The sequence below is a fragment of the Ambystoma mexicanum genome, chromosome 11 (assembly GCF_040938575.1).
Source record: "Ambystoma mexicanum isolate Mex_15411 chromosome 11, UKY_AmexF1_1, whole genome shotgun sequence".
Taxonomy (NCBI): Eukaryota; Metazoa; Chordata; class Amphibia; order Caudata; family Ambystomatidae; genus Ambystoma; species Ambystoma mexicanum.
Genome location: NC_090934.1, coordinates 986,956,840 through 986,973,093, shown reverse-complemented (window position 1 = coordinate 986,973,093; position 16,254 = coordinate 986,956,840). Strand labels below are relative to the sequence as shown.

The 16,254-nt window shown below is 42.8% G+C and overlaps 1 protein-coding gene across 11 annotated transcripts in view; it reads left to right on the top strand.

The window, feature by feature from the left end:
- OSBPL5 (oxysterol binding protein like 5) overlaps positions 1–16,254 on the top strand; it is a 1,112,782-nt gene that overhangs the window by 447,777 nt on the left and 648,751 nt on the right. Inside the window, exon 1 of one of the 11 annotated variants that reach the window (XM_069624154.1) lies at positions 4,843–4,861. The exons of the other annotated variants lie outside the window; for them this stretch is intronic. Coding sequence (XP_069480255.1) covers positions 4,847–4,861 — 15 coding nt within the window. The 5' untranslated portion in view covers positions 4,843–4,846. Of the gene's footprint in view, positions 1–4,842; positions 4,862–16,254 lie in introns of those variants that run through there. 11 annotated transcript variants of the gene reach the window in all.

Here is a 16,254-nt window from a genome sequence, read left to right as displayed (position 1 = left end):
TCAAAAATTGCAATATGTTCTTGAAATTTCGACTTAATCTCTGGCCATTCAGATCTGTTGAGGGAATTGGATCCAATGCTACGTTTGCCAAAAGATCTTGTAGATTTTGTACTGATCAACTAAACCTGGAAACACTAAAATATATTGTAGTTGACTGTCCAGTTCTAATGCCAGTCAGAAAAATGTACATCCATCATTTGTTTAAAGACTACACTGGTTTAACTAAAGATAACCAATGGGAACTCATTTTTAATAGCAGGCGAATATCAGTAATTCTAGCAACGATTACATTTTTAGAAGCAGTATTGCTTGATAAAGACTTAGCAAATTAAAAATTATGTAAAGATGCATTAATGCAACGTTTTAAATCATAATATATATATATTTGTGATGTATAACCTTTAAAAGTAAATATGCTTGTTCTAAATAACAAATCAACTTGCGTAATCTTCACTCTTGCAAAGAAATTATCCATTGTGAAACTACTTTAAATTCTGATTGACAGCAGAAGAACTTGAATTCAGTTGAGAGTTCTATATATGGCATCATGAATGTTATGCCTTATGAATTGTTTGTAATTTTATATATCTTAACTCTTCTATCAACAAATGTATAACTGTATATTGAAAGGTTTAATTGAAACCGAACCAATAAAAAAAAACATCATATTAATTACATGAGAAGTAAGAACCATTTAGTACCTGAAACAGTTAATACACATTATTCTTTGATACGATAAAATGGTTCAGTGCCAGTGCTTATTAATCTACTAACCACACTATAAAAATGTAATTGGGTACAATTTGTACTTTGTTGGTAGTAATCAATTTAACTTTCACAATCTGGTAAATGTGGAATACCGCAGCAACTATAAACAGCGATTCTGCGTCCAATATTTCACTCCAAAATTGGTCAGATTGAATATTACTGAATTTAGAGTAACCCTTGTTATACAATGGGCACAGGGTGATGCTTTGGGTGAGAACGTGGCATATGGTTTCTACACTTTTTACACAGTATCTACATACTCGCTGATCCCCAGGGTTGTCTCCACATGCAACTGTGTTCCCCAGCACTGGTAAGATATCGAACCTTAGATATAATATAAATCGCGTAAGCTCAGGTGAAAAAATGTTCTCAGTCAACCGGCCTTGCTGAGAATACACAAGATATTTATGTTGCTCAGCCAAATGGGCCAAAGATTGTATTTGGTCCGAATGTCTAGTTTTCTTTTCAAACCCAGACTGATAAAAATCTGCAGCGGTTACAGATTATTCTCTCATACCAATGTCAGTGAGATGTCTAAACACCTCAGCCTCCATATCCTTGAACCAAATAGTATTGCTTTTCGTTTGCTCATGTTCCAGTAGTCCAAGACCAAGAAGAGAAGTTTTAGCTTAATTGCCAAATTTGATCTTGACCCAGAACCTGCAAACTGCAACCTTCCAGAGGGAGATCAAAGAATGGATTACCAACTCCATTCTGATCGCCTCTACTGGAACAGCACTTGGTAGTCCCAAAAGTGACCATAGAATCTTAGCCTCTAACGCAGTTACCAATAGAGTGCCCTTGCTGGGAAGGCTTCTAGGGCATACAGAATTCCAGAAGTCACAGAAATCCTGTATGCCCCGACCTTAGCTTCTATAGATGCAGTAGCTAGGTCATCTATAACCCTCCTGATTGACAGCCCCTTTCTCCAAGCCTTTGGTAAAATAGTGTCAGCAAGATGGGAAAGATGGGTGAGCTCCGATAGTTATGCCCAAGTATTTGTATTCCCTCAGTTGCTCTAACTTAGTACCCAATCGCCAAACGAATGTCGGGTTCCTGTGGGCTCTTTTACTTACGGTCATGCTCTTGGTTTTCTCCGCATAAATCCGAAGTCCATTGCCTTCCGCGTAACGATATAACGATATAAAACATTCTGGGAGCGTTTCAAGCCAACGGCGGTATGGTCGAAAAGGACCGTATCGTCTGCATAAGTAAGGCACGGGATTGGCTCGCTACCCAATCGGGGTGGAACATGATAAGTAGATTTCAGTGCTTTATTAGGTGCAAGTGATGAGATGTGCTCGTGCATCCCGTGACTTGCACAATAAAAGTTGAATCATAGATGCGCACGTTCAAATGACACGTTTTCCCCTTTGCACATTTGCGCAAGTAGTTGTTTCTGCGCATTTGAAAGCGCATCCCTTATCCACAAACGGCATGCAGTTTAAAGATGCAGTTTAAAATGCGCACAAAACAAAGGCATTCCCCAGTGCCATGAGTGGAACGGGCGAAAGGGCATCCCGCTGTGCCATGAGTGGAACAGGCGAAAGGGCATCCCGCTGTGCCATGAGTGGAACGGGCGAAAGGGCATCCCGCTGTGCCATGAGTGGAACGGGCGAAAGGGCATCCCGCTGTGCCATGAGTGGAACAGGCGCCAGGGGAAGAATATCACATAGAGGGGAATTACTGACCCTGTCATGTTTTTTTGCTATTGTAAGCAGACCACCAGAGGTATGAACCTGCTGCTGTCCCAGTTGCATGTATGCCCCTCAACTAAGAAAATAAATACTTCTTTTGTTTGTTTAAATGTTGCTGGGCTGGGCCCTTTAAGAGTCTGTAACTATGAAGTCTGTCATATATTTGTGTCGGCAGTGCACACCTGACTAATGTATGCAAAGGGACTGGAACGTGCATTTTAAGTGCTGCTGTCCAGCCCCGCCTAAATGCACAGATAACTTTTGAGACTACGGGGACCTGCGCACTTCCCAAACATGTGCAAGTAAAAACGGCACGTCCTCTCTGCTTATTTTATTTGAGCTTGTTTTTGAGAATCTTCCCCTGTGCATTTTAGGACGCCACTCCTACTCATACCGCCGAACTCATTTTTCCTCCTCCTTAAACATCAGTTGTCATTGACACATCATGCCATAAGAGCCGCCTTCACATCTCATGCATCATTCCCCACTACTCGTCGTTAGCTCTCATTTCTCTGCCCCGTCATCATTTGTGCTCCATACGCCTCATACCTTAATGCGCCAGGTATCACTGCTCCTCTTTAGTTCTCATTGCTCTTCCTCAGTCATTGGTTGCTCCCCTGAGCTGCATACTTGAATGTTCCTCTTCACTTCTCATACATCTGTCCTCACTACTCATCTTTTAGCTCTCATTCCCCCTCCCTAGTCATCATTTGTCCTCCATACGGCTCATACCTGTGTGCTCCTCTTCACAGAAAATGCATCAGGCATCATTCTTTAATTCTTGTCTCCCAAGTCATCGGTTTTCCTCCCCACCCTGATAAGTTAAGGCTCCTCTTCACAGCACATGCATCTGTCCTAACAACTCATTGTAGCTCTCAATTCTCCTCCTCAGTCATCAGTTGTCCGCCATACACCTCACACCTGTATGCGCGTCTTCACAGAATATGCACAAGCCATCACTACTCCTAGCACGTTTTCATGGCTACTCCTCAGTCATTGGTTGTCCTCCCCACCCTCATTCCTTAAGGCTCCTCTTCACATCCCATTTATCTGTTCTCACTACTCATCTTTCGCTCTCATTGCTCATTCTCGGTCACCAGTTTGCCCCCCTGAGCTGCATACTTGAATGCTCCACTTCATATCTCATGCATCGGTCCTCACTACTCGTCTTTTAGCTTCCATTTCTCTGCCCCGTCATCATTTGTTCTCCATACGCCTCATACTTTAATGCTCCCCTTCACTGCTCATGCGTCACTGCTCCTCTTTAGTTCTCATTGCTCCTCCTCAGTCATCGGTTGCCCCCCTGAGCTGCATACTTGAATTCATCCGCTTCACATCTCATGCATCGGTCCTCACTACTCGTCTGTAGCTCCCATTCCTCCTCCTCAGTCATATTTTCCCCTGTCACACCTCAGACCTTATTGATCCCTTGCATAAAGGGTGCGTTAGTCATAACTACTTGGCTTCAGATTTCTGACGGGTTTTAGCCCTTTTTGAGGCCAGTCAACCCACAGATAGTTCTACTTGCGTGGTAATTACCGCCAATAGCAGGCGCTATTTGATCTGCAGCAGGCCTTACAGATGGTATAGCTTTACGAGTCTCCTATGTTGCTCCTGACGAATGATAAGAAAGCCCAGCTAAGGACGGGGTGTTTGTCACTGAAGGCGTTACATGTGCCACCCTTTTCATTGTTTTGCCCAGTGTTACTAGCGGGTACTTTCTAGATGAAAAATGGAAGTTGATCCTTTTTATAATGAATAATTGGGGCATCGCTATCCTGAGGTTTTAGAGCCAGACCGTGTGCAGGGAAAGCATGCATAATAGAGAATTGTATTTATAATAGAAGCAAAACTGTTGCTTGGTGCCCCGTCACACCATCTTATTTTAAGTGACATGATGCCAAGCGGCCATTTTCCCTCCACTCTAAATCCGTATCATCCCGAAGACACGCTCCGATCCCCCTGTAGCTTCTGCTTACACTGCACACGTGCATTTTCTTTTTTCAGATGCAGTGCTTGCTATCACACTTTAACATTGCTCCACTCAAGGCTCCCTTTGGCAGGCACATCCCCCGTCTCCCGAAAGCTTTTATGCTGTAAATAACATTGGCATGCAAGTGGTATGACCGACCCTGCGTTAATCAGTAGTTACTGCCTGCCAGCAAACGCTCCTGTCAGCAGAAAGACGTGTTGGTGAGAAGGGATCAGCACGCACGCAATGCAAACGTGGCCTCTTACATCTTCATTTAAAAGGGTGATTCATTTAAAAGGGTGACTCATGAGCATGAAAATGTCAGTGTGACCAATCGATTGCAGGCGTTTTAGGCTGCATTCTTGTCTGCAGTGTTTTAAGCATTCGGTTTAAAGGACCCCACCATTGCATGTCTTGTCAAATTGTGAGTATTTATTTATTTTGACATTTGTAGAGCGCACCAAACCCAGCTGCAACTGGGCGCTGCGTTGCATACGAATGATGGTTAAGGTAGTTGCATATTACAGTTGGTTACAGGCTATGCACTTCAATGGTACTGCTGTGTTACTGCATGGGAAATGCATGCAACCAGTGTTGTGCAGGAGTTTATTTCGGATTTATGTTGTCCTTTTGGTCTGCATATTTTCAGATTTGATATTTCAGTAAGAACAATGGAGCGGCCTTCGTTCCATATGCTGGTGTCACAGTAGGCGGCCATCTCGACTTTGCTTATATTAGAACCATCTCTTTTTGTCATGTAGCCGTTCGGCATCTGATCTTTCAAAAGTAAGTCTGTCTTCTTTGTTTGATACTTGTAGTGGCTTCCTGTTTGGGCGTGGTTTCAATCCCTGTCTGTTAACATGCAGCAGGACTAGATCCTCAAGGAAGATTGTTCAAAGAGAAACCTAGATTGGGATCAAAGATAATCTGGTGCGAACTCCTAGGATTCCTTTGAGGAGGCACGGGTCATGTCATGTGAATTCCTAGACGCCTATGATTTTGGTGAAATTACATCACTGGCCTGCGCAGTGCTACCGATAAGATTTTGAAATGGGAGTATTTTACTCCGTATATTTAAAGCTAGGAGGAACATTCTTTTTTAGAGAGTAAAAAAGTAAGGCCCTTTCCCAATGGGAGTATATAATTACTCAGTAAAAATAGGTTTTACTTAAAACAGAAATGTTTTGTAATAAATAATTCTTTGCACCAAGTTATTCATGCATCTTAGAATATACACTTTTGCCTCTTCAACTCAGGCAGTAATAACAGTAGTGTTTGTTCCTGTGGCTCAGCAAAAACAAAGAGATGATGGCTGGAAGGTTTAGAATGAATCTTAACCACTGGCAGACCATCATTCTTCACCTGCCAAGCCATTACAGAAGGGGAAAGACCATATGCAAATCAGGCTTGGTCCTACCCCAAAAGGGGTAGTCCAGCCCGAACTGCTAGGTCACATCCCTTCTGCACGAGACCACAAGCAGTTCGGGCTGGGCTGCTACCTTTGGTGGCAGTACCTGACTGATTTGCATATGGCTGGACCCCTTTTGCAATGGCGCAGACGGGCTAAAAAACGGTGGTGTGGAAGGTTGCCCAGAGCAATGCCAGTGGTACAGATTCATTCAAAACCTTCCACCCATCACTTTTGTGGTCACTGTTCCTGTGGCTCTACAGGTACTATTTACCTGAAGATATTTGTGAAGCTGTGTGGATGAAAGAAAGGGGATAGGCTCCCACGTGTCTGTTTCCTATTTTTGTTAGGAGTATTTTTACTCTTTGTTTTTATTTTCTGGCAGTATTGGCCTATTTTTTAGCAAGTAAAAGTAGCAGCACACCCTTTATTTGTAGGTCTGGGTCTGTGGGTTGTGTTCCAGATGGAATTGACCTGCCACTGATATATATGTTTAAAATTGTTTTATGGTTAATCAAATAACCTTTAACAAACATACATGAGAGATAAAAAAAATAAAGAGGATGCATAATTTCCCTTCCTTTTTCCATCTCAACACTTATGACATACCAATAAAACTGAAAAGAAAGAAAAAACAAGAACATTTAAAACTATCTTTAAAAGACACAACATACAACAATTCTAGCCTATTAAAATCAAAATTAATTTGTTTGAATTCAGGTCACACACTGTTGGTGGCTTTCATAAATCAGAATTGAAGCAATCAACATGGGCTTATTTTTTAAAACCTCATGCTCAACCATAATCCCTTTCAAAGAAAAGCTTCAGTTGTGTATAACATTATCATCCAAATGCAAACTGTTTACAAAACCCACAGTCGCTATCACCATCTTCCCGCAAAGCATTCATCCCGAAATTTGTCCTCCCAGTCCGGATGAACAGAGTATGCAAACCTGTTAAAGTAGCACTGACGCTTAACATATAGGGCTGCACATTCCATCGCCAGATGTTTCAGGGATTCCTGTGTGCCAGGTAACCCACAATATCGACATGAAACCGCCTCGCTTTGTACAAGACTATACCTCTGCTTAATTTAATTTGTCAAATGCAGATTCCACCTGAATTTCAAAATTGCTCATCTGACTAAACGGCTCGTATTGATGACCGTAGAGAATCAGATGAGAGCCACTGCACTGAGCTCATTTTCCAATTTTACAGGCATACATTCCGAATAATAGATCAGGGATCTGCAACCTGTGGCTCTCCAGATGTTTTCACTTGAAGCTCCTTCTAGCTCTACCCAGCATAATGCATGGTCCGAGATCATGGGAGTCGCAGTCCCAATCATATTGGATGAATAGTATCAGATCTATAGGATGAGCCCAAAATCGTTCTTTCTCCCAGGTTTACACGTTACAGGTCACATATCCATCAATGTCATAGCACCCAGAAGTCCTCTCCCGTTTTAAATGTCTGCTTCATTCCAATTCAACAGCAGAAGTGTGAATGGAATGGACTGGATGAACTAAAATGCCAGTCTGTTCACAACAGGGTTCTGCTTTTTAAACTTTACTGAGATGTGTAGTTTTTTAGGTCCCAAATATTCTTCCTAGTTTCCTCAGATAGAGATAAGTTTCCTACGCATGACAATTTAAAGATACTGTGTGTTTACATGAACCTAAAAACATATGCACTGTGTGGGTGGCAACTGCTGATTGCATTATTTTGCCTGCCATATTTCATATGGATTGTCAGCACCCAAGGAGCTCCTTTCCATTACTTCCAGTTGTTGAAACAAATTAATTATTTTCAAGTTAGAACATACTCTTAATTATACATGTAGTTATTAGGTTTTTTTTGTGTCACAAAAAATGTTGCCTCCTTCCTAATTCCCTTAGAATATGAATGGGATCAATCCTAAGCAAGTCTTGCCATTCTACTTTTGGACTCAAGTGATACCTTCCCATCAGATCCACAAAGGGCATTTGACGCGTCAGCTGCCTCGCTAGGTGGCAAAGATGAGTCATTAGAAAGCCCTGTTACCCTAATGAATATCCTAGATAACATCAGTTCCTTAGAATTTGTAAGGATGTTGGTCCTGATGGACTAATAAATTAACTCTATAAGATGTTATTACTTTCTTAAGAAAGTATTCTACTATTAGGGTTCGGAAATGTTCATATAGCTGTAATGTCTCTGAAAGGGGGTACCATTGCTTGGCACCTTCGTTTTAAGAGGTGGTTAGGGGCATCAGATCTGCTCTGTTATTGGTATGAGCCCACCTTCATTACAAAATAAGCCAAAGCCAAAGTAAAAGTGCCATTCTTTGAATAGAAAAGATGGAAGATGGTAAGTTCCTGTCTCTCCTTGTCTTTAGGGCCAGAATATTTTTCCCCTAAAAATGTTTTGGCTATGAAAGTTACCTTGATATATTGTAACCCGTGCACTTTACCTGGTATTTAGGATGGGATGTTTGAAGATTCTTAAGTTGACTTGCTTGTGGAAAGAAACACTGGGTGCTAGTTGTCTACTGCGTGGAGCTGCCGAAGAGTCCCTAACACACTTTATGTTAATTTGTGAAAGCTTAAAAACTCAGAGAATTGGGCATCTTAAACCTTTGTTTTTAATTCATGGTTTTCGAGCAACTCCTGAGGCCATGAGCCTTTGTAGATCTACCTTGCACCTGAATGTGGTGTATTATGTGTTCAAGTATATCCATCAGGCCTGGCTAAGGGGGAGTTATTCCCTCTCGCACTTGAAGGAGTGCAGTTGAGCACCTTGAGTTATATGTGTTTTATGTTTTCCCTTCTGGTGTAATGATGATATTGCAATAATATTGGTTTTAAATTGTATTTATATTGGTTTTTAATTTGTAACTGATTATTCAAAACCAAATAAAGGAATCAAACACAGATAGCTGATTAAGCCCTGAAATCCTTGTCGGAGGCCAACATTTGCACATTCTTAAAGTCAGAAAAGGTCCCTGCTAAGAGTCAATCTGATCAAGCTGTTTCATTGATAAACTTTTATATAACCCTGGGGAATGGATCTAGCAGAAGCAGCAGTTTGGGTGATTATCTCCTGCAACATCCCTCTACATACTCACTGAAAAGATGCATGCAGTTGAAGGATGAGTCAGTGGAGATGGGAGACACCCCTCTTTGAGGCAGACAAGATAGGGCTCCGATGGGGAAGCAAAGCAAGTGACTGAAGCTCCACCAAGTGAGGCAGAACCTGCGAAAAAGCACCAGTTAAGTGAAGGAAACTATCATTGGGCTCTGCCTCCCCTACCCCCACGCCCCTGTGTGATCTGATTGCAATTATGGAGGGCATGGTACTATCAGTAGGGAAGATTAAGCAGATAGCGATGGACAAGAATCATGACCTTAACATAGTGAAAAAAGTCAATATAGGATCTAGAGGGGAGGATGTCCGGCACCAAGGACACTGTCCATCACTAGAGAGGACGGCGGGTGCTGTGGCCTTGCAGTTGGATGAAGCATGCAAGAAAATAGCCGGACAGGATAATATTTTGAAGAAAGGTTTAATATTTGAGTTTCTGTACATGACTGGCCCTAGAGGGTTTCGGAAGAAAAATGTCAGAATAAAAATTACCGACCCCAACAAAAGACCTAAAACGCACACCACAAAATGTTCTAACTACCAAAAGTTCAAACTTTTCATGGTATGTTTTTTATAATAAATGTACAGTCACTGTTGGCTTAATTCCCTTGGGCGATTTCTTTTTGAATGTTTGGGTTCTTGCTATGATCAGCACTGCTGGTACTTATATTGTGACTGCAGCAATACTTGGACTTGAATTTTATTTTCAGTTTACTACCAATTGTGCGCTCAAAGTCCTTCAGAAGAGAAAAGATTCACTTTCAGACTTGATTGTGGTGTTTACATTAGTTTTATTATATGTTGTGCAGGTTCATTGTATTGTTTTCCATACAATATCCTGTTATTCCAAAGATCAAAGTTGGTCATACAAATTGGCTGTATTTTATATCATACAGTATCTTGTATTTCCTAAAGTCAAAATTAGTCTGTATTCATTTCATACATTATATATTTTCATCCCTCTCTCGACACGTGTTTCCACATAGTTTATACTATGGTTCATCAGGAGAGAAAAAGCTGTAGATAAACAAAAAAATGAAAGAAAAAGGGTTTTTAGGAGAAAAAGTGATCATTTACAGAAAGATGGAAGAGAACACTTGATTGTTGATAGCTGGAGGATAAATAAGGATAATGGACATTACCTTATATTTTGGTGTGGGTATTCAACCCTTGTTGGTGTTTAGTCAAACTTGTTTTTAAAGATTTTGTCTTCCTTTAGAACTCAGTCATAGGATCCAGTCAGTGGATCCTCTGTGCAAAGTTAGCCTGTGTTGGTGAATATAATGGAGTAAATTTAAATTTAGGATTTAGAAAGTTAAGACATGTGCTCATTATTCTAACCAATAGTCGTAGCTCTTAAATAGAAGAGAACTTTATGTGCTAAGCTATTAAGAAAAAGAAAATATACAGTCCAAGCATTTGTTGAGTTTGAGTTATAGTTAAATGCTGTTTTAAAGGCATTTCTTCTCTACAGAGTATTAAGCTAAAGCTTCAAGTATTTGTTATTTCTGACTTACCTATTTTAGCTTTTTTCCTATTCTTTAAATGGAGCCAGGAGATACGGTTGTCTCCCTCACAGCGCCAGGATCAGCGTTCTGTTGTTTCTCTGAGAAACTTCCGGTTTTATAGCCGGAAGTTAATCACGTGATGGCGTTCTATGATGTCATCACGTGATATTGCGTCCGGCGGCCATCTTGGATTTTACTTTTGCCGTGATTGTCTGTGGGTGACTTTCTAGATGCAAGAAAGATAAACCTGTATGTTTTTTAGTAGAGAGATTTCTTGTAGTCATCTCAATGTTGGGTTTTCTTTAGCTTTGTACACAGTCTCAGTGATGTGTTGGTAATTAGTACAATGACAGTTCTTTCCATAAACATAATTGACCCGAAGGACAGATACATGTGGTGCTTAAGCTTACCCTAGCCGATAAACTGATGGTTCTGGCAAAAAAGTTTTCCCCGAGCATGGACCAAACATCTTCTATAGCACTTTTGACAAGGCACTAGAGGCCATGGCAGGAAGTGACGTGATAGTAAGTGAGACTTCAAGATGTCCCCTCACAGCAAAATGAACAGGTTGAAGGGCAACTCATCTTAAGCAGAGGACAGGGCCAGGAGGGGCCTCTGCTCCCCAGTGGAAACATCGGATTTAGTAAACTCTTGGAGGTGCCTTTACCCACGGAGTGAGCTATATACCTTTTACTCAGATCCCCAGGCCTCCTCCTACTCCCTATAGACAGTTTCCTAGTTTTCAGGGCCCTTTACATCAATGGTGTGTTGATGGGTTTGAGCAACATTCATATCTTTTCCCATGCAGCATTGGGCCAACCCCAGATTGATCCTTTGGTGTCCACTGAGGGCAGAAGCACTGGCGACTTAACAGCTCCCTGCTCTTGTGTACGGCGTTTACTGGCCACATCAAGGAAACGTTGGGGCACTGCATTCTCCTGAATGAGGGTTTCGTGACTGACAATGTTGTGTTCTGGTATACCCTGCAGGCCAACATTAGGGGTAAAATGGTTAGTCGTGCATTGCACTGCAACAAATTTAGGAGGAAGAAGATGGACAAACTGGAAGATGCATGATGCATGATGCAATGAAGAGAGAGTGCATTGCGTGACCCCATCAGACAAAAGCAGGGAAGCGGTGGTCATGGCAAGGTGCTTACCTGATCACCTGCATATTCAACAGGCAGCGCGTGACCAGTGTTATATCCAGCAGACCTTTAGGGTAAAAGGGGAAATGAATAGCGTAATACTGATCCAGAGCTGTAAAAGGTTGAGGCATGCAAGCAGGTCCTACCTATTGTAGACTGGAGTGGCAATGTGCACACAAAGAACAATGTTGTAATTGGGGCCTTGCCGGCCTTCTGCGAGACCATCTAGACTGGGGAATAACTCAGAACTGGATGGGTTCTTCGGAGACCTTGATCTCTCAGGAAATAAGAAAGCAGGGTTTCTGATGAAATAAACAAGGTCATAAGGCTGATACAGGCTGGTAAGAGCCCTGTGCACATGAGTTCATGGTTGAATTCTACCAGACGTTCTTTGATTCATTCCTACCCACCTTTTAAAGTAGATTACAGAGATTGTGCAAAGGTGTAACATACCAGAAACTTTGCAGTCAGCCCTCCTTGCCCTGATTCCTCAAAGCCAAGAGAAATCCACACTGACTGTGCACATATCTGTCCCATGTAGATGTTAAGCTATTGGCTGAACTATATGCCTGGTAGTTGGAGGAAGTGATGCCACCTTTGATGTACAAAAACGAGGCTGGGTTCATTTCTAGGCACAAGAGTTATAATATTATCTGAATGTCATACATCTCCACAAGAACTCAACTAAAGCTGTTGCGTCCATTAATCAGTAGATGGGGAAAAAGCATTTGACAGGTTATTTTATATTTTCATATGGTCTTGTGGAAATTCTGGTTCGCCCCCAAATTTTTGTTCTTTTCAGGAACTTATACAGCAATGCAAAGGCACAAGACTGAGGAAAATTGAATAAAGTATGCCTAAATTAAAATCCAGAGATGGGCTGAGGCAGGGGTGTCCACTGCCACCTGCTTCCCCCTTTTGATATCTTCATAGACGGGTAGCGGTTTTAAGGGATGAGGTGATTAAAGGTTTTAAAAGGTGTTAAATGCAGTGGTCGTGCCTCCAAAATACTATTCTATACTTATGACACACTGGTGGTTCTGGTGCCCGAATAAAGTGATCTCCTAGCTGCTTGTTTGTATTGTATTGTGTCATGCCTAAGAGCAGCACAATAAAGTAATAGCGGTACAATAACAATTTATGGTTAGAGCTCAGAACAAAATGCATTACATTTAGTCTGGAGAGGAAATGATATGGGACTTTAGAAGAGACTGAAAAAGTGGAAGGGACAATGGGGAATAAAAGAGAGAGGAGGGAGTTCTGGTGTTTAGGGGGGAGATCAAAAAAGAACGGAACTTGAATTGTGCGCAAGGTGGTTTAGGTACATCAAGTAAGAAGAGAGTTTGGGATTGGAGAGAAGGAGGGGCCTTGTAAAATGAAATGAGTGAAGATAAGTATAGTGGAGCAAGGCCGTGAAGGCATTTGAAAGTTAAGCAAAGTAAATCACAAAGGAGCGGGGATTCAAAGGAGAGCCAGGATAAAGAATTAGGGCATTGGAACCACAAAAGTGATGGGTGGAAGGTTTTGAATGAATCTGTACCACTGGCATTGCTCTGGGCAACCTTCCACACCACCGTTTTTTAGCCCGTCTGCGCCATTGCAAAAGGGGTCCAGCCATATGCAAATCAGTCAGGTACTGCCACCATTGGTAGCAGCCCAGCCCGAACTGCTAGGCCAGGTCCCCTCTGCACGGAAACACAAGCAACCCCAGACATGTTTCGGCCTTGTTGGGCCTCCTCAATGAGGTGCAGCTTGGTTCCCTATGGCGCAGCGAGCAAGGGACCCATATCTGGGCCTACCCTCTCTCACATAGTGAGACAAACTGTGACCACAGAAGTGATGGGTGGAAGGTTTTGAATGAATCTGTACCACTGGCATTGCTCTGGGCAACCTTCCACACCACCGTTGTTTAGCCCATCTGCGCCATTGCAAAAGGGGTCCAGCCATATGCAAATCAGTCACTTACTGCCACCAATCGTAGCAGCCCAGCCCGAACTGCTAGGCCAGGCAACGAAGGAAGGAAAGGGAAGGGACAAAGTAACATGCATTGAGTGGTTTTAAATAGAGCGGAGAGGGGCCTATCGATTTGCTGGGAGGCCATTCAGCAAGCAGGAAAAAGAGGGGGTGAGGCGCGCACTGTAGTTCACAGCTTTGTATACCTGCTGCAGGTCAGTTGCTCTTCTCCTCCAAGTGCTTTCATGTCTCTTACAGCAAGCAGGAGCAGTACAAAAAGCAAGAACTAACTAGGGCAGAGAGAAGAATTTTGGTGGCAGAGATGGAAAGCACTGCTGGAATTTTGCAAATGTTAAATAGCTGGAAATGACAGTTCGAGGGATAGTGGATACATGAGTGGAAAAGGAAAGAGAAAAGTCAAAGGTGATACCATGCTTACATGCAGTGTCAGAAAAGGGGAGGTGGGTGGGCAAAGGAAAGAGATGGAATGGGGAGATAGAGGAGGGTGGTAAGGAGAGCTTAGGTTTTCTCATCTGCTCACTGGCATCCAGGTGTCTGAACCTTTTCTCTTTCACCTGTGATTCCTTCTGGTTCCTGGAAGCATTCTCCTCTCACTCCTGTCTCTGGCCCGCTTTGGTTTCTCTGTAATAAAGCCTGCTTGTGGCTTACGCCTCCTTGTTTTGTGACCTTGTCCATTTGTCCCTGTGTCACAGGTCAGATTGTAATTGTCATTGGTTATTTATAACACGCTTAATACCCAGAGGTTTCTAAGCGCGGACCCAGGGATTGAAACTGCACTACTCCAAGTCGCCTTGCTTCCAAGGCGAGCGCGTTGCCCCTAAGCTATCCTCCCAAGACATGTCGAAGCAGGGTTCATAGAGTCTGATCAAATGTGGATCCTATGTTAGAGGGAGCTCATTTACAATTTGACGATTCCCTCTATATAAGAAATAGTGAAGAGATGGTGTGAGGAATTCGACCATCCGCACAGTGGGTGTGCGCTCGTCTGTGCTCATTGAGATTTTAAATGAAATTGAATGATGGTAGATCAACCTCCGTAAAATGTGTGGGGCTAACCCGGACACATTTTTCTATGCTCACCGCACGACATACACATAGACCCTACAAGCGCCGTGTCCCGTCATATTTAGTTGCAATATGGCAACCAAGAGTCCATCGAGGCATCACAGAAGGGGGGAAGGCAAAACCTTTCTCCTACCATGACCATCCTAATTAACTACCAGAGGCTCCATGGCTCCGCCCTGTCCGTTTGTTTACCCTCTGCAGATGGTGGCAGCAATGAACATAATTAACATACTAATAGAGTATACTTCAAACAGGCCCACATAGCAGACAGGAAACACCAACAACCTTTGATATGCACTGTGTTAACTTGAAGCCAGCTCCCGCCTGTCAGTATAAAGGTGCGTGACCGGTCATGTCTGGGACTATGTATTTACGGTAGGCAACCCCTGCAGGGGGACCCCATTCAGAAGGTACAAGTAGATGTAGAAAGAAAGTCTCTTCTCGCTGCAACCTTCAACTGAGACCTGACGCTTTAATCAGGAACCACAGATGGCTCAATTAAGCCTCAGAGAGAGCCTGTGATCCACAACAGACAGTAAGCAACCGACTGCACTGTGAACTGTTGTCACACTGCAGTCGCTCACATCATCCAAGATGCTTCGACCAGTGTTTCAGATCCTCCAACCAGCAGTGAGACAGTGATTCTTGACCCCAAGCTGCCATCTAGGCCTTCCTGCAGCTGTCCGTCCAGCCTCGCTCACCGAACTGCCTGCCACCTGATGCCCACAGCTGTCTTCCCATCTTGAACTCTGTTACAGAAGCTGCAAAGTGCCCTGAATCCAACTCGACCTGTCAAGCACCAGGAACTTCTACAAACACAAGGTACATTGTGGTTCTGTCCCCCGGTCCTCCTCCGAAACCCCCTTGTGAAATTTCACAGCTCATTGCTCTCCCTTTGTGCTGAAACCAAGTATCCTTGAACTATTGTGATACATTTCTTTACCGACTATCCTCCTGTCAGTATGCAGAGTGTAGCTCCTGTCCTTCCCGAAACTGTCTGTCCTCTGCATTCCTTTACAGGGTAGGTTGTATCTCGTAGTGTGCTAGAACTGTCTGTTGTGGTAATAATCAAGTAGACATTTGTATACAACCTTGACAGGACAGTCCTTTTTATCATTGGGTAATAGTATTTTCGCTGTGTTGCAACTAACAACGATCCACGACCCTGCAGAGATAAGCCTGCCATTCCGGCCACGTTACCAAAATAGGACAAGGAAGTTTATAATTTGCTTGCGTTTCTAATCTGGTCGGATCCCTTCTGGTTTACTAGAGACATGGGGCTGATGGTTTAGAAACCGATATTCATCCCGGGACCACTGGTGGCCCGGAAGTTGATTAGTCACAGATGGATTGGTGGTCATTTCCCAACATTCTCAGGATTGAGGAAACAACCAGCTAAAATGATCACTCTAGAAGAACAAGTGATAAAAATTAGGGATAATTCCTAAATTGGAGTTAGTAATTCACACAGATTTTCTTTATGAATGCGGACAGGTGCCTAAATGAATAGCACAAACTAATGGGTGCGGGTGAGTGGGGATCGTTCTTAACTTTCTTATTAAGCTTAATTCTTCGGACGTAAGGATATGAGC